At 52.0% G+C, this 23,079-nt stretch overlaps 3 protein-coding genes across 3 annotated transcripts; 1 reads left to right on the plus strand and 2 right to left on the minus strand.

Annotated features, from left to right (window-relative positions):
- Nucleotides 1-11,012: 11,012 nt before the first annotated feature.
- Nucleotides 11,013-13,421, minus strand: LOC130160060 (fibrinogen-like protein 1-like protein). The gene is made up of 3 exons (XM_056362277.1): nucleotides 13,407-13,421; nucleotides 12,403-12,465; nucleotides 11,013-11,717 (listed from the first exon to the last, which is right to left on the minus strand). The coding sequence occupies exons 1-3, from the start codon at nucleotides 13,419-13,421 to the stop codon at nucleotides 11,013-11,015; spliced, it is 783 nt and encodes a 260-aa protein (XP_056218252.1).
- A 4,772-nt stretch (nucleotides 13,422-18,193) lies between these two features.
- LOC130152703 (fibrinogen-like protein 1-like protein) lies at nucleotides 18,194-20,091 on the plus strand. The gene is made up of 3 exons (XM_056346686.1): nucleotides 18,194-18,261; nucleotides 18,883-18,993; nucleotides 19,328-20,091. The coding sequence occupies exons 1-3, from the start codon at nucleotides 18,258-18,260 to the stop codon at nucleotides 19,960-19,962; spliced, it is 750 nt and encodes a 249-aa protein (XP_056202661.1). The 5' UTR covers nucleotides 18,194-18,257; the 3' UTR covers nucleotides 19,963-20,091.
- A 1,683-nt stretch (nucleotides 20,092-21,774) lies between these two features.
- On the minus strand, nucleotides 21,775-22,606 carry LOC130157372 (fibrinogen-like protein 1-like protein). Its single transcript, XM_056356817.1, has one exon. The coding sequence runs from the start codon at nucleotides 22,512-22,514 to the stop codon at nucleotides 21,987-21,989; it is 528 nt and encodes a 175-aa protein (XP_056212792.1). The 5' UTR covers nucleotides 22,515-22,606; the 3' UTR covers nucleotides 21,775-21,986.
- Nucleotides 22,607-23,079: the final 473 nt, after the last annotated feature.

Consider the following 23,079-nt stretch of genomic DNA (forward strand, 5'->3'; position numbering starts at 1 on the left):
CTCGGCTTTTATTCCCCACTGCTAAGCTGGGGAGGAGCAGCTGTGGGTCCCCCGTCCCCCCGTGCCCAGTGGCCACCAGCTCGCTGGCAGTTGGCTCTGTTTACCTGGGCTAATCGCTGCTGCTGGCTGTGGCGGGGAGGAGTGGGTGGTATTTACCTAGTGCCTCTGCCCTAATGTATCTCCCTGCACTTTCAAGGGAACAAATACAGATTAAGCGACACAAACAGGTAAAATTATAGCAACGGGCACCCAGCTCAGCACAAAGCACGCTGAGTCACTGAGCCGTGTGCCAAGCTGAGAAACAGCCCAGGCAAAACCCTGCTCCGAGGTGTGACTCAGCTGGAGAGGGGATGCAAGGAGCTGAATGCAAGAGAGGACAATGATGAACTCAGTTCTGGTGGGATTTACACACCTAGTCATGCAGTCTTTAAGAATCCTTCACCTCCAAGGTGTCCTGAGGGATGCAGGCAGGCAGGGCTTGATGCACCGTCCCCTTCCCCTGCTCCATGCCAGCTGATCTTTGATAAATACTGAGAGCTCTTGCCAGGGCTTAGCATGTGCCAGGGTAGCCAGACCTGTGTCACGAGCACCTCCTGGCTGACCAGAGCTGCAGAGGGACAGAGTGGATATAATTTCAGGCTTTAATCACATTTTTTCTCTCTAGTTTCTTGCAACTTCTTCCCCAGCTCCACAACCTGGCACAAGCACACATGCCTGGAGAGCACCCAGGCACAGCTTTTAGGCTCTTCTGATGAAAACATGGTATAGATGGTGGCATGAAGCTAACATCGATGGCCACAGGCATCTGAACTTTAATCCAGCTTGCAGGTGGAGTAGAGCACCCTTCATACCACACAGGTGGGTCCTGCTGGTGGTCCAGAGGAGTGAGCAGCTGTCCAGAGTGTTTTTCAGAGCTGGAAGAAGAATATGTACAAATAGCTGTTTTGAATAGTTTTTCCACTAGTTGGTGCAAACTTCACTAAGGAGCAATTTCTCAGTTTTTCAGCCAGATTTGTGTTGCTCTGTAGCGCTCTCTTCCCCATCTGTGTTTCGTTACGACTGTGTTAGTCTGTCCCAAGATGCCTGTCAAGATGCTGAAGAGAAGTAATTTTAGAAGTGCTGTCTGCAGAAATTTTAAGGCAATAGTGGACATGTGGGTGTCCTGGGAAACTAAGAATTAGGCAAGCCACAAGAGAAACAAAGATATCAGAGATACGCAGGCTTTCTGGGAGCACTCCTCTGTGCAGGGCTATGCTGCACAAAAGGGACTTTCCAGGTGTTTGCCCAGGATCATTTGCCATCTGTTCACCGGCTGCAGGCAGGCTCCGGTCCTCTGGGACAATGTATGTCTGAGGGAAGGAGAGAAATACATCACTGAGGCTTTTAGGGACATCGTAACTCCTTCATCCCTGGTCTAGCAGCTCTTGTGCTGCAGAGGAGAGAAATCTCATGGGCAAAGGGCACCCAGCCTGGGGAAGCGGGTGACGGATCCTGCAGAGGAACCTTCCCCAGCAGACAGTGGACCAGAGCAGTGCTCCCACACATGAACAGGCAGGCTGCAGTGCTGAGGGGGTTTGTACCTGGCTGGATTTGGAAACATGCAAGGCCAGGTACAGCCATATGGATGCAACACAGTGTCAGAGAGTGTAGCAAGGCAGTTGTGGTTCTGAGTGCAATGCAAGATGGATGTCCCAAAGGTGTCTGAAAATGTGCCAAGCGTGGAGATGTCCATGTGACTCAGCCAGAGCCAGGATGTGCAGTCACAACAGTGATGGATGGGGATGGGTTGGACTCAGACCTGGAGGATATTCAGCAGATGCAAAGGAACAAACAGGTTCCATTTTAGTCCATCAAGATGGGGAGCCTATGAAGTCCTAGAAATTCAAAATCCTAAAAAAAAAGACTAGGACTGAAACTGCTAGAATTGCTACCAGGAATAAGGTAGAGAGGAGAAATATATTGCGAAAACTTTATGATCAACCAAGCAGCAAAGTTGGTGGCCTGAATATTTCATATTCAGGGAGACCAGAGAAACTGTAAGGGTAGAAAGAGTTGGAAACTGAGAGCTTGTTAAAAGCAGGTTAAAAGGAGCATGCAAAAGGGTGAAGTGTAGGGAGGGTGTTTACAGACACTATGGTGAAAGTTTGGAATAAATATAATCAATTTAATCACAGCTAGACACTGAGAGGGTCAGAAGAGTCAGCAGGGACTCCAAACAGAATAGACTATCGGATGCCATTCAGAAGGTGGAAATCACCTTCAAAGAACAAGAAAAATAGAAAACATTATGAATTTCAGCAAAAAGCATACCAAAACTAATTTTACCAAGCAAACTGAAAAAGATAAAACCTAACATTAAAACCTTGTTCACAGCTATCAGAAGTGGAAAACCTGCCAGAGCATCTGTAGGCTCTCTAGAAGATGCATGAGGGATGCTGAGGGCAGGGAGGGGAGGAGGAGCACTGCGCGAATTTGCGGCAGTGCTGGCAGTGGGGAGCTTGCCTTGCCAAGGCTGCTGTGCCACAGGAGCAGTGGTGCCAAGGGTTTCCACCTCTGTGCCCTTGTGGGGCTGGTGGCAGGAGTCAAAATTGAGAAGTCAGCGCAAAGAAGTTGCTGACCTCATCCACCAGATGAATAGCCCCAGACCTCCAGGACCAGAGCCCACTGCCCAGGAGCTCTTGCCAAACTCCACCAGGACATTTCAGATCTGCTGACAGAGGGCTGTGACCTGTTACTTGTCTACCAAGGGAATGGAGGTGGCACAGGCAGCCTCTGTTTCTGAAAGGCTCAGTCACTCATTTAAGTATCTCCAGAGTTTGAGGTCTCATTTCTGCACCTTGTGAAGTGGTAGAAATTTTAATAAACATGGAATTTGTGGGAACTCATGGATAAATACAATAACTTGAGGAAGAGTCAATATAGCTCTTTAGAGGAAAGTTGTATCTCAGAAATCTGTTGCAGTTGTTGGGAGGAGATGTGTATGTGGGCAGCAGTGATCTGATCAATATAATGTAATCCAAAAAAGCTTTTAAGAAGGTCTATGGTAGAGTTTTCAAAGACACTCAGCTATAACAGATCAATAGTTTGAAAGGCTGGGAAGCAAAGGTAAGACTAATTGGTAAATTTTCACAATGTGGAGACATTGCCTATAGGATGCTACAAGTATCTCTACTGGGGCTAGATTTTTCAGCATATTCGTAAGTGTTGGAGAAAAGGCAGTGAACAGCACGGTGACAGCATTTTCTGGTGGAGAAAATAGTTCAGAACAGTCACATCTAAAGGTGGCTGGAGAAAGCTGCAGGAGGATTTCAGGCTGCGGAGGGAGTGGGTGATAAACTGGCAAATGATGTTTAGTATTGGTAAGGATAAAGTGAAGTACATCCCTAACTGTACAGAGCAGTGGTGTCTAAATTAGCTGTTACCATTCAAGAGGCAGATCTGAGAGTAATTATAGGCAATTTTCTTTGGTCACACTCAAAGAGTTGCAGTCAACAGCTTGATTTCCAAGTGGAGACCAATGCTGAGTGGCCTTCCTCAGGGCTCCGTACCGGGCTCAGGGCTGTTCAACATCTTTGTAGGTGACACGGACACTTTTTTGAGTGCACCCTCAGCAAGTCTGCTGACAACACCAAGCTGAGTGGTGTATGACAAGCTGGAGGGAAGGGATGCCATCCAGAGGGACCCTGACAGGCTTGAGAGGTTGGCCTGTGCGAACCTCATGGAGTTCAACAAGGCCAAGTGCAGGGTGCTGCATCTGGGCTGGGGCAATCCCCCGCATCAATACAGGCTGGGCAGAGAATGGACTGAGGGCAGCCCTATGGAGAAGGACTTGAGGATGCTGGTGGATGAGAAGCTCAGCATGGCCCAACAACATGCATTTGCAGCCAACCAAATCCTGGGCTGCATCCCAGCAGCGTGGCCAGCAGCACGAGGGAGGGGGCTCTGCCCCTCTGCTCTGCTCTGGTGAGACCCCCCGGCAGCGTTGCGTCCGCTCTGGGCCCAGCATAAGAAGGACACGGACCTGTTGGAGTGAGCCCAGAGGAGGCCACGGAGATGGTCTGAGGGCTGGAGCCCCCCTGCTGTGCAGACAGGCTGAGGGAGTTGGGGTTGTTCAGCCTGGAGAAGAGGCAGCTCAGGGGAGACCCTGGAGCAGCCTGTCGGGGTTAACCCGGGCCAGGACTAGGCCCCAGGCCATCGCTCACTTGGGGGAGAGGATCAGAAGGGTAAAGGTGAGAAAAGTCGTGAGCTGAGATAAAGGCAGTTTAATTGGTAAAGCAAAAGCCGCAGACCTTGCAAGCAAAGCAAAGCAAGGAATGCCTTCACTGCTTCCAGTGGGCAGGCCGGGGCTCAGCCATCGCCAGGACAGCCGGGCTCCGTCACACATAACGGGGACTCGGGAAGGCAAACACCATGATGCCAAATGTCCCCCCTTCCTTCCTCTTCCCCCAGTTTATATACTGAGCACGATGTTCTATGGTACGGAATATCCCTTCAGCTAGCTTGGGTGAGCTGTCCCGGCTGTGTCCCCTCCCAATTCCCCGTGCCCCCCCAGCCCTCTCGCTGGCAGGGCCCAAGGAACAGAGAAATCCTGCACCAAGTGTAAACATCACCCAGCAACAACCCGAACCATCAGCGTGCCCTCAGCATGGTCCTCACCCCAGATCCAAAACACAGCACTGCACCAGCTGCTAAGAAGAAAATCAACTCTGTCCCAGCTGGAACCAGGACACAGACTTTCAATACTGTGTTTCAAATTCAATACTGAATTTCAAAATTCAATACAAATACTGAGAAACTTGGGGACAGGCTTTTTAGTAAGGCCTGTAGGTACAGGGGTTAATGGTTTTAAACTAAAAGAGGGGAGATTTACATCACCTCTTAGGAAGGAATTCTGTGCTGTGAGGGTGGTGACACGGGCACAGGCTGCCCCAAGCAGCTGTGGATGCCCCATCCCTGGCAGGGGTCAGGGCCAGGTAGGTTGGGGCTTTGGGCAACCTGCTCTGGTGGGAGATGTTCCTGCCCATGGTGAGGGGGTTGGACTGGATGATTTCTGAAAGTCCCTTCCAATGTAACTCATTCTAGAATTCTACCAATTCTCTGAAAACATCACCTGAAAGTTCAGGAGCAACTAAAAAGTAAAAAGGCTTCAGAAACTGCAAGCAAGGGAATGGGCTTTCAGCAGAAAACATCACTTGCCATTGTATAAACCAGAGGGTGCTCACAGCTGTGTGCAGTTTTGGTACCTGGCTCAGAAAAAATGTAGAACTGGAAAAGGTCACAGAGGTGAGGAAACCGAGTGACCAGAAGTAGGAATGGCATCCCTGCAAGAAAAGGCTGGATAGATCAGCACTGTGTTAGAAAAGGGATGGATGAGGTTGTAAGCACTAAGGATGTAGACACCGATGAAACAGGAATACAGTGGTTAGAGAATGGTTATTCAGCACTTTTCACAGCACAAGATGTAGGGGCTCCAGGCCAAGGGATCGTTGGCAAGTTCATCGCAGGACGTTGTGAAACCAGAAGTCTAAATGGACTCAACAAAGAGTTACATAAACTGATGGAGAACTGGAACTATTAAAATTCATGGTCCACGTACTCCGCATGTACAAAGGAAAACTGACTCATGGGAACTAATGACGCAGGTACAAGCTCATCCTCAGCCTCCTGTTGCATGGACAGGAGTCAGTAAGCGCAGAATGAGACCTTCCAAACCCAGGGTGAGTCATCTCCAGCTTGTCATAACCGTCTGTACTGACCACGAAGATCTCTTCCACAGGCCCATGCAAGAATCTGCAGAGAAAGTCTTTGCACTTTCCTTCTTTGGCTGCAGATGCATAAAAGATCTGCAAAAAAGCAAATTAGATCTTTCTATCATTCCCCTTTTCCCTGCAGAAGATATGCAACCTGTCCTCTGTCTCACCCAGGACATGAATAAATAACAATGTGGTAGAGGCTGTGGTCCTTCAGAGCTTCTCCCACCTTCTGCTGCCTCACCAAGGAGAGGTGGATGCCTGGGACAGGCAGCAGGGCACTCCTCCACCCCCTGCTTTGACTGCTGTCATGCTGACTCTCCCCGCCAGCAACCTGCTCCTCCCTGTCCTCTCCCCTCCCCATGCAGCAGTAGCAGAAGATAGCCTAGGATCTGTATTCCTGAACCCAAACACCCCTGCTTGTGCAAGCTCACCACATTTCCTTGAAGACGATTCTGAGACCCACATTTTCCATCAGGAAGCAGGTGAAATTCCATCCCAGACACCAAATGGTGACCAAAAGAGAGGACTGGATTAAAGCTAAGAGATTGGACTGCAGGATACTGGCATGTGAAACATGGATGCAGCCCAACTAGCAGTGCCTGCAGTGGTTCTTGCATTGCAGGGATGTGTGAAGGAGATGGTGCCACGCTTGTGATGATTTCCTATGGAGTCACTGGCTCTTCTTCATCAAGGCAGTTGAAGAATGGTGGAAGACCCTGAAGTCTCTTCTCATGGGCTCACTGTACCCACTTCCCTCCACAGCTGAGGCTCTTCAACAGGAGCCGGCATGGCCATCCCTTAATTTCTGGGGACATCCAAGTCCTCCTCAGTGCTGCCATGTGAGGTCAAGGTGGTGGCAGGAGGGAAATCTTGACAAAGGTGTTGCTGAGATGCAGCCCCACCTCGGAGGCTGAGGACCCCTAAGTGATGGCAAGCTCTAGTGTCATGATGATATGTATGGTCATTCCCAGTCTCGGTCCTTTGGGAAGGCTGGATCTCCAAATTGCTGCAGCAGAAACAATGCACACCCCAAACAGCTCAGAACCAGATACAACGTGCCTGTTGTTGCCTGTTTCTTAGGTTTTTGTGTAATCAAAAAAAATGTCAACTATCCCAGAAGCCATTATCGTCCCAGAGCTCAATTAGTAAAGATTGGAGGAGGTGGAAGCAGGAGGTACTGGTGCAGTTTTACCATCTGTGCTGCAGCCTGTTGCCTTGGTGCTGTTACAGGGGTCAGATTTAAGGCTTTAATCCTATGACACACTCCAAAGCCACTGAAGGCTCCAGGTGCCAAGGCAAGCTCTCTTGAGGTGGCCAAGCACCACGTATGTGAGAAGGTCACCTCACATGATCTTTGCAGTCACCAGAAAGGGCTGTGGGGACTGCTTGGGAAACGCATGGCTACAGGGTCCAGATAAAGCACAGCATTCCTGCTAGAAACATAGAGCTCATAATTACGACCAGTGAAAGGGTAATACGTCCTCAATGAGAGCTAGCAGGCGAAGGCTTTGTTAGAATCACTGGTAGCTTTTGCTCTTAAAATGTCATGTGTGACTCACCATGGGAATGTGGCCCTGCTTCTGTCCCTCTCTGCTACTGAGAGCACACTCTCCTCTCCAAGGGAGGCCAGCTGGGAGGACCACCACTTGTCACAGCTGTGACAGTCCCAATTGCAGCGGTGCTGCCCTATCGTGCCTACAGTGGGTCTCTCCTGTGCTTTCTCCGCCTGTAAACAGGGCCAACCTCGGCTTGCCCTGAGCCTGTGGGTGCCCATGGAGCTAGATTTACTGATCTGGGCAGGACTGGACCAGGTTGCTGTGAAATAAAGCAGAAAGACAACCCACAAAAGGCAAATTTAGGAACTGGAAACACAGCTCCATTCCCCAGAAGGCAGACAGGCACAAAGAAAACTGAGCAGGCACTTCAGCCATGGCAGGGAGCTGCGTATTCCCACAAAATTCTCACAACAGGGAGACCCTGGGGACGGAGTCCCTGTGTGCAAGAGCACCATGGCAGACGCATGGCATGAAACATCTGCATCACACTGTGCTGTGCCTCCCCCTGCTTGGCTGGGCGCCAAGAGCCAGTTTTTGCACAGGCATCACCTGATGTGGCCTCGGGAGGAACCAGGACCAAGGATGTGCTCGCAGGGAGGAGAAGTGGGTCAGATCACAAGGTAATAGCTAAGGCCGAGTAGCAAAAGCTTTTGGGGGAAGGTACAATCAATTTCTTCTCCAAAAGAGATCCTGAATAATTGAATCCTTTAGAAAAGGGTGGGAAACCCTAGTTCAGAGAGAGCTGCTTGTATTCCCTCTACCTGGAAATAGATTTTCTGCTGTACATCCATGCAATGAGAGTCTTGGTGCTTTCTGCCTCAGACAGCTCTGCTCACAGCACGTGCAGCCTGTGCTGGCGGGCTCTCAGCACTCCTTGCAGCAGTAGGACAGAACAAGGAACAGGGAAGAGAAAATTGCAGCCTACAGGCAATATTAGACAATATTTCTGGGCTTCCCTTGATGCAAGACTTCCCCTCCACACTGGAAGCTGCCTGGCAAACCCTGGGATGAGAGCACCCTCTGGGGACCAGGAGAAATGTAAGCAATGAAATGCCATGTTTCTCAGATCACTTCTTTTCACGATGACTTTGCACGTTAAGTGCATTTTGTGATGATAGGTGCTAGCTTGTTTGCCCAGAAAGAAGACCCTGCTGGAGAGAGCTAGCTTGCTACACCGTGTCGCCGTTACTACAGGACGAGCTGTCTGAGCCTCTCTGGAGGGAGCAGAAGAGACCTGAGGGGACACAGCAACTCTAGAGTTTGTAGAAGAAGCAAGGTATCACTGGCCAGAAGTCACAACATTTAGGGATGACAAGAGGACATGGTACCAAAAAGACTTTTCTGCATCTAGCTAAGGAGGCACCCCGCGAGGATGGGAAAGCTGATGGCATTGTCCCTCCCATGGTGGAAGGGGACCATGCTGACAGAACACAGTGGGTGCTGCTGCCTCTTTGCTGCCTTCCCCCATGCCAGTGGTGCACGGCAGGTACACAACCGTTGGGTCCTGAAGGGGAAGGGTCACTTTAATCACATGCCTTCACATCTATCTCGAGGCAAGAGAGTTAGCCAAAAAAAGATTTCTAAATGCAACAAGAAATTCCCAAGTTTGACAGCGGAGAACATGTTATTTTTATCTCCTACATTGAGTGTAGTCTTTATTCTGAGCTGGCAGCTGCCTCCTCTTGCCTGTCATGCACCTCATGACTCACTGCAAAGAGGCCTGAACAGGAGGTGGTAGGAGGCAGGGAGAGAAATGCTGCTTTAAAAGTCAGACATGCAGACCCAGTAAAATCACAGGGTGAAAAAATCCCCCACAAGCACAAGATAATAAAAGATTTGTTTTCACCAATTTTTATTTGCTATGCCATGTTTCTTTATCTATGAGGAAGACAGCTCTCATCTCACTGAGCCAAAGACACTCCAGAACTCACATGCCCTTGTAGGCATTTTCAGCACATTGATGCCACAGTGGCGGGTTGCTGAAATGAATGGCATCTGCTAATGTGCTGCTTCCCTCAGAGAAAAGAACATCTCAGTCCTTTTGGGAAAAATGTAAAGCCATGATTTTTGTGGGAAATGCTGCTTTGCATTGGTGGTCAATGGTCTAAATGATGGATTCATGGTACACGTAGGCTTGACCCTGGCAGAAATGATAGATCCTGCTTGAAGACTTCTGCAATTTCTGAGCTGTAATTTTAAGTCCTGACATAAATCAATGCAAACGCTGGTCTGTTCACTTACCTGCTGCTACCTTACACCAGAGCTCTTCGGAGCCCTTCCTATGCTCCCTTGCTTTGCTCTTTCCTGCCAGTTCAGGGCTGACTCCCACCTTCCCAAATACGACCTCTGTCTTAACACCCCTAAAGACATAAAATACCTCACATGTATCACCTTTCCTGGGGTGTGTTAGGTGTACGTGCACAGTGCGAAGCCTGCAGCCTTTCTCTGTTAAGCCTGTGGGTGTCTGCAGCTGGTCTTTGAAAGACCAGGCAGTGTTTGGGCGTGCTGTTGGAGCCCAGCGCAGGAGCGAGGAGGGGGCATAGGACATTTCTGAGGGCAGGCTGCTTCCCCGGTGCACCTTGGGCTGGAGGGCTGCTAGGTCACAGCCCCCGCCAGGGCAACACTGGGGCCCCAGTGGACTCCCCCTGCCCCCTGCTCTGCCGCTGCTGGCTGGGGCAGTTACTTTGCCCTTAGCCATGGAGAGCAGCACCTGCCTGCAAACTGCGACATGGCTGATCCGGCAGCAAAATCCCCTGCCTGCCAGAGGGATGGACAGCAGGAGCCGGGAGGTCTTTCCACAAGGAAATTTTACAGCACTTGGAAATTTCTGTTTCCAAACAGCAAAGGCGGGATGCTGCCTGCCCTCTGTGCTGTCACCTTAGAAGTCATCGCGGCTGTAGCTTGGGAGATGGGCTCCCTGCGGCACTCAGCCATGTGAGTTGCAGGGACAACAAAACCCAGAGCTCACTGCTGCTGAGAAAAGTGAAAATGTTCTGACATTTCCTATGCTTATACAAAACTGCTGTGTGCAAATGCCAAAGTCTGCATGCAGTATTTCAAGTTTTATTTACTCAGTGCTTTCGCCCAGCAGTCCCAAATGCCTGTCCTACAGGAAAGCTGAGCTTCAGCAGTGGAAACCTCCTAACACATTAACCTCTGTGAGCACTTCAAAGATTTGAAATAGACTTTTACTACTGAGACAGTTTTTAAATACAGGTTTATTTGAATATTTAAGAACCGTCAAGCCTGAACTGTGGAAGGTGCAGAGTGGGAATTTGAATGTGCACATTAATATTTTGAGCAAGATCTTCAGCAAGTGAAAATTAGGTAGTTTGCATGAAGTTAAGGATGTAAAATAACTTATAAAGCCATAAAGGTCCCCTGGATTGGCCATTTCACATTTATATGAAATACACTACAGATCTGGAAACTCCAGATTTTGAAAGAGGCTGTTCTGATTATTAACATAATTAAAATGATCTGACTGAACCAAAGAATAAAGGCATAGCTGAGAAGTAGAGGGAATCAGCAGGAGGGAGAAGAAGTGGAAAATGCCGTACTTTCTTCAGTAGCTAGGATATGACCAACCTGAGCAAAGTCCCTCTGGGACACTAGGTTTGGCCATGGCATTTTTTGCCTTTTTCCATCTCTTTGCAGAGCAGGAATTAGCCTCAGGTTGGACAGAAAGGAAACAAAAATACAACTAGCAGTAAGGAGCTGGTTTGATGAGGATGGCAGAAGCTTTGCAGTTCCCACTGCACAGGCTGCCCCACGTTATGGCCCCCTTGACGTTCAACCGGGCAGAGTAACACGCCGAGTACCACCACCCGCCCCCGTAGCTGGAGGCACAGTTCCCACTGTAAGTGTCCTGATCCAGATCTTTGGTGGAGAACTTCATGTTGTCATGCACGGTGGAAGCACTGCTTGTGGCCATGGCATCCCCTGCTGTCCCCGAGTACGTTCCCAGCCTCAGCCGGTAGCCATGGGACTCACCTTCCAGGCTGAAGAAGTTGTAGTCTGCAAACTTTGTGTCATTTGTGGCATCCCAGATGACAAACCTGACCCGGTAGACCGTCTGCTTGGCGATCTGATAGATGTACTCAGTGCCCAGCCAGAACTCACTGTGCACGTTCCCAAAGCCGTACTTGTAGGTGCTCCAGGACTCGGCCCAGGTGATCTCCGTGCTCTGCCGGTTCCTCTGGATGACCGTCCAGCCCCCGTCCGTTGCGTTCATTTCGCAGTACACCACGATGGGGTGCAGCCCTGGGGGCTGGATGACGTAGATGCCGCTGGGGCTGCCATAGACCTCACTGCAGTCCTTGGGCCAACCTGGGGCAGGAGAGAACAGGGAGGACCAACAAGCACAGCAGCACCCCAGTCTGCTTGTCTGGCCCCATGAATGGGATTTCTAGAGAATGGGCACCTGTGGGATTTTGCCAGGGTGGTGAAAAGTCTGCTGCTGTGTTTCTTACTGCAAGTGTAAAAGCAGAAAACCTCTGTAAGGTAAATGTTCTGATTAAGAGAATACACATACATTTTGAAGGTATAACCATAGAATTTGCTTCTCCTTCTGGCTCAGGCTCTTGTTTCCTCAGCCTTTCCTAATGTTCAGACATTTCTCCTCCCTCATGATGATACAGGGGTCCAAGCCTGGCTTGGTGAGGGCTCTTACTACATAGTTATGCAGAAGCTTAATTGAGCAGGTGAGCTGTGCCTGCAGCCCTGGCATCTGCTGCATCCCTGGGGTGGGGAAGGAGAAATCCTCATCCCCTTGGCTTGGACCCCACGGCCAGCTGCGGAACCCCAGCAAGCATTACCAGGGAGGCACATCCTCTGCTTGCCCTGTGCAGAGCTTCACAGCAGAGGAGAGGACTTGTGGCATGGAAGTAATGGCTGTGAAGTCTTTTGGGATCTTGTAAGGCACCGGTCAGCATGAAGCTATCATTAGTAACGAGTGACATCCAAGTGGCCTTGGCACACACGTGGAGAAGCACATCGAGACTTGCCCCACAGGACATTGCCCACCCACTGCTGTTGGACACCCATTGCCTACACCTCTCCCTGCTCCCTGCGGGGTGGCAGGGGATGCTTACTGTCGTGCTCAGCCTCCTCAAGGGCACGGACTCCTCTCTGTTGCATGTTCTCTCCATCTCCATCTGCATTAGGGAAAACAGAAAGAGTGAGATGAGCAGCCCTGTCCCAGAGCACAGCAGTAACTCCACAGGCTGTTATTGCCAGCACTGAGTTTTTTGCAGGGTACTTCAGCAATGCCATTGGGCTCATTTTTCTTCTTGCATGGCAGTTTTGGGTTGTAAATTCTTTAAAGGGATAAGATACTAGGAAGGGTAACACTGCAGTCATTGAGCAGCTGCCTATTTGGTCTACTCAGCACTGAGGCTTTGCGGAGTTGCATGGGGCGGACTGCATAGCCAAGAGACTGCTAGAGAAGGACTGAGAGGGAATTAGACTGTGTGGTTTCAGACCAAGATTAAACTGTTGAGTGATGTTGCTGTAAACCTGCACTGTTTTTCAGTGGTGGCTGAGGGGATTCATGGGTTTGTTCAGTTCATAAGGAGCTTCAAAAACCTTCAGAAAGAAGAGCAGCTCAAAGGACATGAGATAGCAATGCTCTCTTTGAAGAGAAACCACAGCACTCATCTTTGTAAGACAGCATTCCCCAAGAGCCTCTGGTGGTGTGACCTCTAGCAGTGGTGTGATGAGATTTTTGTATCATTTAGCCATGTGCAAGCTTCAGAAAGCATTTTGGTTGGTCACATACAAAATTCCTCTGAAGTTTCAGGGCTACAGATGGGCTAAGGATAGCAAGAGAAAAGGTCTTCCTTTTAACATCTACAGCTCTCTAGAAAAAGCTGCCACGTACGGTCTTGTCAATAAGAAAGAAGATTGAAGTACCAAATCTTACTATGTTTGGTTAAGATCTGAAATTGGAGGAAGATTTGATCAGGTGCCTTTTATATCGGAGTGTGACTGCCCTTCCTCAAGATTATTTTCCACATCTCCCTCTCTGTGCAGAGAGGACAGGGGTCCTGGTGTTTGGATTAACAGAGTTTAGGGATGTAGGAGAGAAAACACATACCATGATGGGGCCCATCTGAATGGAGATTAATGATTTCATTTAGATTTGCTTTCAGTCTCCCCAGGTTTTCAATGTCCAGAGCAAGAAGAGGGGCTAGCAGGGCCAGCACAGAGGTGAAGAACAGAACACTGGAGCAAGGAGCAGCTGGAGAAAGAAGACACACAGTGAATCTGGAAATGCAAACCCTCTGAAAGAGAATTGGCTAACTAAATTCAGCAGAAGTTAAAACAAACTTACAGAGCAGGCAAATCCACAACATTAATTGTGCTTTTGCTTTTATGAGCAGCAGAAGTATAAAGAACAAATAAAAAAACCAAGCATTCTGCAAAGGCATACATCCCCAGAAAGAAACAATTTATTTGACTACAACCTACAGGTCTAAATTTTCAGCTTCCAAGAGCGATGTCATCCTCTTCGACTGTGGTCAGGGCCAAAGTAATGCACTGTGGGCCCAGAACTGAGATGTTAAGCCAGCATCAGCGTGCATGTCCTGAGAAAAACATCTCCTAGTAATGCAGGACAGCATGCTGATTTGGTACTGCTGTTACCTGAAGACAGTCAGGAGCTACTACAGGAGTGATAAAGTAGGTGCAGGGGACCTGAGATCTTGGAAAGAAAGGAGCTGTTGTGGCCACAATGCTGATGGCAATCTGAGAGTCAGGGGCCTCACTTGTCCCAGAAATCCCCCTCCCACCAGGGCATGGCACAGAGACTGGAAGCTGCCCACTGCATGAAAATGCCAGGAGAAGAGCATCCTGCAGGGAGCCAGCAGCGTTGATGTACCCCTGCTACAAGTCATAACTGAGGCTTCTGCATGGACATGTGAAGGGTCAGTGCTTCCCAGCTGACACCAGGGCCAGGATGTGCTACACTTCAAAGGATAGCTCCTGCTGGTGTCTGAAAACCCGAGCGATTTGACCTCTGTGGCCGTACCAGATCAGGACATTCCCCAACAGTTTGTTCATGGCCAGCTCCATAGGTTTGTGTCTACAGCTTGCGCACCCAGCTTCAGTACCCTGAAGGACTTATGAGGAGGATGGGTGATTAATGCATTAATTAGCTTCCATTCCAGTTATTTTTTCTTTTATGGGGTGCTTTGGATTCTGGCACAAATATAACTTAAATAAACATTGCCTTTACAACACCACCCAGAGCAGGAGGGTTTTGCCTGTTGTAGAGGAATGAAGCTGGGTTAATTAGCATTGATAATATACAGCTGTGGTTGGCTTCGGGGTGGTGGGTTGGCTGATGTAGATAAGGTGCAGCTGTGGCTGCTTCTGTTAAGAGGTTGGGCAGCCAATGAAGGGAGAGCAGCTGAGGAAGAAGCACAGAGAAGAGGGAGAGAATGCATGCTCTGGATGAGGAGAGAATAGGAGAAGGCAGCAGAGGGACTGGCATGAAGAGTATGTTGGTATGAGATAGTAAAAGATCTTGTTGCAGCTTGATAGTTTGGAGAGTGCTGTGACAGCCTGTGGTCAGGACTGGAAGAGAAAGAGTGAGGACCAGGAGGCTCACAGCCCCCAAGGGAGCTCCCCCTGCCTTGGCGGGGGGCATGGTGTACAGCAAGCATAGGGTTATCCCACCATGCCGAGGCCAGAAGCAGTCTGTGAGAAAAGCAGAGCTGCAGTGTGGGCAGCAGAAGCGCAGAGGCAGGCAGAGGATGCGGGGATGCCCAGCCACGGCAGCAGTGCCATCCCCTCCCATTCCCATGTCCCATCCCACACTCACCCATGCCGTCTCCACGGGGGCCCTGCGCAGCAGGAAGCCTCGCAGGTTTGGCCTGGCAGCAGGGTGGCCAGCACGGCCGTTATATAGGGCTCAGCAGGTGAGGTGGGGCTGGCAGAGCCAAACTGCAATGCTCACCCTTTGGTTGTCATCAGGGCTGGAAACTTATGGTTTGTTTGCTGTCATCCTTAATGGCCTCTGCTCACACACCAGCTGTTGTGCTTCTGGGATGAGTTTCCAGATGACCCTCAGCAAACAGCACATGATGTTTACAAGAAATTCCACCAAACCCACAAATGCTCCTGATAAGGATTTTTCTTGAGGTTGTCATTACTTATGGGGTTTGATGCCAGACCCTGTGGGGATACCCTGTGACCTGGGCTGTGCCGGAGATCTCCATTCAGCACCCTTTTAGGGTCTGCCTACCCTAGCATGGTGCACTGCTGGGGAGGGAGCCATGCTCTCTGACACTGCACGCTGTCCCACGCACACCAGGGCAGCAAAGTGGCCTCATCCCCAGCCCTGACCCCCCTCTACAGTGATGCAATTACTTGGCTTGGTGCCAGCCCCCCAGCAGTGAGCCCATCCCATGGGGCAGGTACATGTGCTGAGGTGCCACTGCCCCGGTACCCGTGCAAGGCTGGTCCCACAGCCCTCCCAAGGGGTCTGGTACTGGTGCTGAAGCCAAGGGTCTGCTGCAGGGTTTCGCTCTGACTTCACAGCTCTGGATAACCTGGGCAGAGGCCCTCAGCACAGACCTGGTTGCAGACTCAGTTAATGAGGTGGCTGTGGGTTAAGTGTAATAAATGCTTAGTGGACTTTGAGTAGTCCAGGCTGAAGCCAGCCTTGCAAATACCACGGGAATTGGAGGGGAGTGTTAAGAAGGGCAGTGGCATAGCCCAGAAGCACTGGCTGATAGCTCAGTGAGACCAAAATAGAATCACAGTGATGTATTTATTGATGGTTTGACACCAGTAAGTGCTGACCACTGGCGTGTGTCCCTGCACTGGCCCTGGAATGCTTTGCACCATAGGCTGGTCCTACCACGCTGCCTTCATCCCCAGATAGCATTGCCACCTCTGCTTCCTCCAGGAGCCCAGCAGGTGGTGGTGAAGGCATCAGCACCAGCACACCCCTGCCCAGCCGCTGTTCCGGGTGACTCCAAGACTAAACAACGAGGACCTTTTTCACCAAGGGACACACTGTGCTGTGCCCTACACCAGCCCCTTGTGAAGTTACCAGCTCCAAAATTACACATGTAGCCACAGAAGGAAGGATTCTTGCCAGCTGCACATTGCAATAATATCCATCATGCTGCTGGAGAGCCATGAATATCTTAAACCTGACCCAAGACTGCTGCTCAGCAGTTTCCTTTTAACGAAGCACTTCTCTTTTGACAAGAGCCCAAAGTCCCTTGATAGATAACCTGGGCCTGTAGCATTTGTCTTTGACACCTTTCTGGCATCCAGATTTCAAGAAGGTGGAAAAGGTCTCTCAGCCAGCCCCCTATGCCGGGCAGGAGTGGGGCCAGCTCCCCACACCCACCAGCACACCGAGTGCCAGCACCAAAGCCAAGGTGCCAAGCCATGGCTGGCACCTCCATTTGTGACTGCACACGTGCCCTGGGCACTGCCGCCTGCTGTCACCCTGCGCTGCCCCCTGCCCCCCACTCAACATCTGTACAGGAGGTCCCTGCAGCAGGGACCCACGCTGAGCCCCCCTGGGAGGAGCTGGAGGGGGCACGGGCATCCCCGGGGCAGGGAGCCCAGCCGGGGTGCACAGAGGTGGCAAGTGGAGCCGAACTATGGAGTGAGGGAGAACAGGCAGAGGAGGGACTGAAGCTCCCATGCAGATGGGGACAGACGCCTTGCTCCTCCCTGCCCCTCACTCTGCCGGTGGGACCGCTGCCCCTGGAAGCATTGCCTTCTGGAAGACGGAGTGTCCTGCAGCCAAAGACCCGCTGCCAGTGACACGGAGGAGAAGTACAAACTGCCCAGCGGGACCACAGCAGAGTCAGCTGGCAGGTGATGGGTGAGGACCTGCTGATGCCTCCCAAGGCACTGTATGAAAAGGGGGATTGAAAGAAGAGGGGAACAAGGAGGAGACTCCAACCCAGCCCCACAGGTCTGCCCAAACACCCTGCAGTAATGCGTGAAACAAGTTAAACCTCCCCTGACAGATGTGGGCCCAACAGCTGTAGCTGCTGCTTGATGAGCTGGCCACGAGCACATTTAAGATGCTCTACCAGACAGCATCCACCCTGGACCAGGCTGCCAGGCCCATGCCCACCCCATGTGCAGTGGGGAAGAGCAGGAGGTCAGCAGAGACTTGCTAAGCCTGTTTCTTCTCACGAAGACTTATGGGCTGAGGAAGGGAAGCGCAGGGGAAGCGGTACTGCACAGATACCCCCTCAGCCTAGTTTTGCTCAGAGCTGCCACAAGCAATTCGGGGTGAGGGATGGCCCCCGGGAAAGGCTGCTGCCTTCCACCCTCAGTCTCTACTGACAGCGGGTAGAGAAGGCATCAGTGTTCGCAGCCCAGCTCGGAGGCTGATTGCTTGGCAGCTCTCTGCAGGGAAGGAAGCCGAGGCAGACCTCCAGCCATCACAGAACTGTCGTGACATCTGGGAGCTGGTAACTGCTGACAAGCCATTGCCCATAGGTTTTATTCTCTTTGATCTCCAGATGATACCAACCTCCCCTGTGCCCTTGGTGTTCACACTCCTTCCCTTCTGTTTGCCTTTCCTCTCTCCTTTAGCACTTTTATCGCTCTGCAGCAGTTGGTAGATCCCCAGAAAGATTTAACTCCTGGGCAGGTCCAGTATATTGCAGTTTATAAACTCCCCAACAGCTGGAAGGACTGGAGTACTTTATTTTTTCGCAGGAAAAAAAGACATCTTAGGGCCTGTTTGTGAAATCTTGATCAAAGATAAGCCACCAGATGGGCACACAATGATTAACTTGGTCCATGCAAACAAGGGACTGAGATCATCACACAGGAGGTGCGTATAGGCAGAGACCCAGACATAAAGGGGCAGAGACCCAGATATAAAGGGGCAGAGGCCACACTGGGGCTGAGTGGAACTGACTGCTCACGCTCCCAGCATCTGCTCAGCAGCACCACGGCAATGGGTGAGTTTTCCTCACGGCTCCTTTTCTGCAGTGCTCGCAGCTCCAGGGAATGCAAATAGAAAGCCAAGTTATGTGACAGCAGCAAGGGACTACAGGAGCAGGAACTGATGAGTGTCCAGTGTCTCCATCCCACTCCTCCCCTTTCCACCCAGCCCTTTTTTTCTAGCTCGCTGCTGCTGCTGCTGCTGCTGGGCTCTTTCCTATATCCCTGTGAACTGCATGCTCTGCAGCTGGAGCACCATATTTTATACACCAAACTCAGCTGTAGTGCTCTGAACTGTTTCCTCTGAATGCCCTTAACACAGATTTCCTTCTTCCCTATCAAAATACCCTTTTGCCTCTAGACCCGCAGGAAAAAACCTCCAAGCTACATTGAGGAGAAATATGAGAAAATGTGACTGCAGGTTTCTGTGTGGTGCAAGGAAAGGGCTGATCAGGAGGGTGACACAGCCCTTTCTCACCTTGCAGGGGCTGAGCCTCCACTGAAGCTGCGGCTTTTACCACCCTGGGAGCCCTCTGCTCCTGCCTGCACTCCGTGGCTCTGACCTCCCTGGTCCGAGCTCCCCAGGGGCTGGGGGGCTGCCCAGGGATCCCGTCAGTGATGGGCACTTTCATCCCCAGGGCTCCAGGCTGGGACACACCAGCTCCACGGGGACCTCATCCTCCTGCCCACCCTGGTGGGGATGCTTCTCCTCTGTACAAGCCCAGCGTGCGTGGCCAGTTCCCACCACAGTGAGTATGGGTACAGGGGACACAGCTGACAAGCTGACAAGTTTGGGAGCAGCCGTGCTGCCCTTCGTTGAGCACAGTCAGGCTCCAAGGTGCTGGGTTTAAGTGTCCCCATGCCTGCAGCCACACAGAGAAAGCCAGCCTCTATTCAAACCTAAGCTGCAAAGCAGGACAATTCTTGCCTCTCATCACCAGTAGATAAGAGGCACTCCCAAAATGTTCTACTGTTTGTGGAGCACCCAGAGAGATCCAGCATCAGCAGCATCACTGCAGCTGCCCCACAATAAACTGCCCTCCAGTAAATGTCCCTCGTGTCTTGCTTGATCTGCTGCTGCAGGGTTCCCCGCAGACTGCAGCCGTCTCCGTGAGACCAGCCCCAGCGGGGTGTATGTCATCCAGCCAGCAAGGTCTCCCCCAGTCGTGGTGTGGTGCGACATGGACACCGAAGGCAAGGGCTGGACTGTTGTCCAGAGAAACACTTACAACACCGAAATCACATGGAAAGAGTCCTGGACCACCTACAAGTACGGCTTTGGGAACGTGCAGGGCGATCACTGGCTGGGCACGGAGTACCTGCACCTGCTGACGCAGCAGGGCACCTACAAGGTCCGCTTCATCGTGCGGAATAAAGCCAACGTCACCCATTACGCCGAGTACGACATCTTCAGCGTGGAGAGTGAGGCTAGTGGGTACCCGCTGAGGCTGGGCCGGTTTTCTGGTGATGGGGATGACTATCTGACCAGCTACCACTCGACGTATGGGGGCATACATGACAACATGAAGTTCAGCACGACTGACAGGGACCAGGACCAGCATAGTGGGAACTGCGCCAGCAGCTATGGGGGCTGGTGGTATGACAAGTGTCAGAATGTCCTGCTCAATGGCAAGGGGTACATCTTCTGGCCAGGAACCTGCTCAAGTGGTGACTGTGCATCCTCCCTCATCCTGGTCAAACCCACAGATGTGTGCTGACCGTGCCGCAGCTCCCAGCCTCCCAGGAGTTTGGGGGAGTGCCACTGTCCCCAGCTCAGTGCCCCGTTCCTGTGCCTGCCAACCGCCCCGTGCCAGCCCCGGTACATGTCCTGTGCTGCCCGCAGTGTCCTGTCCTGCCCTGTCACCCACTGAAGCACAGCAGCTCTGGGGCTCAGAGGCAACCATCCGGAGCCCTGGGCACACAGGCAGCTTCACCCAGTACCGTGGTGCTGGCTGGTGCTGGGACGCAGAAACGAGTTTGGGGTGGGTGCACCTGCTCCTGTCCTGGGGAGGGGGAGACTGTGCAAGTTCCCTTTCCTGTGCGATCGGTGTATCCCTGCTTTGCTCAGGCCCTGCTCCCTCCCCTGTACACCCCACAGCTCTGCTACCCACGCTGGGAGAAATCAGCTGCAATAAACCCTGGAGCCAGACTTCGCTGCCTTGTGTCTGCCTGCGGTGGTGATGCTGCACACACACGCACAGGGGCAGTCGAGGTCCTGGGGCAGTGGAGGGTGCTGGGGGGCACTGTGTTCATGGCAGGGGAGTTTCCCATTTCCTGCATTGCCTGAGTCTCACTCCCTCCCTGCTCAGCTCTGTGCCATGGCTGGGGGAGCTGGAGTCCCAGCCCCATCCTGCAGCAAGGGCTGAGGGGGGTCGGGGTGCCCCGAGGGGTGTCAAGTCACCAGGAGGGGGGGTTCATGCCATGGGGGGTCCATCACTGGGGTGGTGCCCAGGGTCCCTCAGCAGCCCAGGGCTGGGTGCTGGGGGGTGATGCTTTGAGGCCACAGGGGGCTGGGGAGCCCTGGGGTGAGCGGAGGTCTTGGGGCAGCCCCGCAGTGCTCGGCCTGGGCTCTCTGTAGCCAGCAAGGCTCCGAGGGGTGGCAGCGCACTGCATCATGGACACTGCTTTCCCACCCCGGAGCGGGTGACATTGGGTGGCCAGGACACGCCAACATGCGGCTAGCCATGGGCCACCCACATCTGAATTTTGGCCAGAGGCCAGCGAGCACGTGGGGCAGCACCCCCTCCCCAGCGAGCCTGACGTGTGTCCGCAGCACCCATCCCATGGTGCTGGCGCAGGTGTGCTGCGGCGCGAAGCTGCAGGGCAGGCACGCGGGAGTGGGCACACAGCAATGCCCTGCACCAGCACCCCCTGCCTGGGCAGGGAAGGGGTCCCCCAACAGTGTGTCCCCCCTGGGGCTGGCAGTGCCCTGCAGAGCCCCCAGAGCCATACATCCTTCCCTGGAGCTTCTCCAGCATCAAAAACTTGCAGTTTCTTTATTTGAATGCAGATTCTTTGTTTAAATCTTTATTTAAATAAAACCACTGTGTTTTATTAAAATTAATTCTCTATTTGATATTTTCCCTGCAATCCCATGTATTTTTTCACAAGAAGCCTGGCACTGCCCTAGCACAGCTGCTCACTCCATACCAGCCTGTACAAACATACTGGAAGTACGAAGTAGGTATTTGCACGTTGTAGGTGTTGTTCTAGACAGGATTTTACCAGAGGTTTTAAGAACTGCTGAACTGAGAGCCAGCATGGGTGAAAACACCTCTCCAGGTGTAGGTGTCAAGGCCACATCTTCAGCAAGTGGGGTTAATTCAGATTTACTAGGAAATAAGGAATCCTCACCCTTGCCCCACCCCAGCTAATGAGGGGGTGACAGAAACCCTGGAAAGAAAAAGACTGATTATTTATCCAGCTAAGAATAAGGATATATTCCCATGACGCTCATCCAGATGTTATGTTTCTAAAGCACATTTTATTCTCCAGAGCAGGTATGTTTGACAAGAACAGGGCTTGCAATGTGTTAGTCTGATTATAATGCAATTAAAATAACAGCTCAAAGGGGAAGAACCCAGCAAGGGAGGTGGAGGAGCCTTGCAAAAGAGGTGCAAGAAAAACCTGCCGGCAGCCCAGGATGCCCTGCTGCCACCCGCCCCGCTGCCCCCAGCAAAGAGAGGCCCGGCAGGGCACTGGTCTGGCCACGTGCCTGATGCAGGCAGGCAGCAGCGAAGCCCTAGCAGGTAAGGGGTTTGATGAGGATGGCAGAAGCTTTGCAGTTCCCACTGCACAGGCTGCCCCACGTTAGGGCCCCCTTGACGTTCAACCGGGCAGAGTAACACGCCGAGTACCACCACCCACCCCCGTAGCTGGAGGCACAGTTCCCACTGTAAGTGTCCTGATCCAGATCTTTGGTGGAGAACTTCATGTTGTCATGCACGGTGGAAGCACTGCTTGTGGCCATGGCATCCCCTGCTGTCCCCGAGTATGTTCCCAGCCTCAGCCGGTAGCCGTGGGACTCATCTTCCAGGCTGAAAATGTTGTAGTCTGCAAACTTTGTGTCATTTGCGGCATCCCAGATGACAAACCTGACCCGGTAGACCTTCTGCTTGGCGATCTGATAGATGTACTCAGTGCCCAGCCAGAACTCACTGTGCACGTTCCCAAAGCCGTACTTGTAGGTGCTCCAGGACTCGGCCCAGGTGATCTCCGTGCTCTGCCGGTTCCTCTGGATGACCGTCCAGCCCCCGTCCGTTGCGTTCATTTCGCAGTACACCACGATGGGGTGCAGCCCTGGGGGCTGGATGACGTAGATGCCGCTGGGGCTGCCAGCAGGGATCTCGCTGCAGTCCTTGGGCGAACCTGGGGCAGGAGAGAGGGCAATTTAACAAGACCCTGTGCATTCCTGTGGCTGGAAGACGAAGATGTTAATGAGACCTGGAGTGCCTGAGGAGCAGGGATCATGCAAATGCCATCCTCACCTGAGCACACAACACCTGCATCCTCGCTGTGCCTGCAGTTGTGCTCTCCCCAAGCCTGCAGTGAGCACTCAGTGAGGCGCTCCTCATCCCCATTGCAGTTAACGCTGTCCAGCCAGATAGTCCCCAATCCGCTCCCAAAATAAGCATTACTTGGGGCTGATAGTGCCTCTCCACAGCCAAGCTGCCTACACACCACAGAGGCATCTCTCATGTCCCAGCCGTCATCACACACTGTTCCCCACTCATTGTGGTACCAAACCTCCACCCGTCCGGAGCACTGGTTGGAGCCATTCACCAGCTGGACCTGACCTGGAACACGGAAAACAACAGTAAGGAGGCGATTTGGAA

The sequence above is a fragment of the Falco biarmicus genome, chromosome 1, assembly GCF_023638135.1.
Source record: "Falco biarmicus isolate bFalBia1 chromosome 1, bFalBia1.pri, whole genome shotgun sequence".
Taxonomy (NCBI): domain Eukaryota; kingdom Metazoa; phylum Chordata; class Aves; order Falconiformes; family Falconidae; genus Falco; species Falco biarmicus.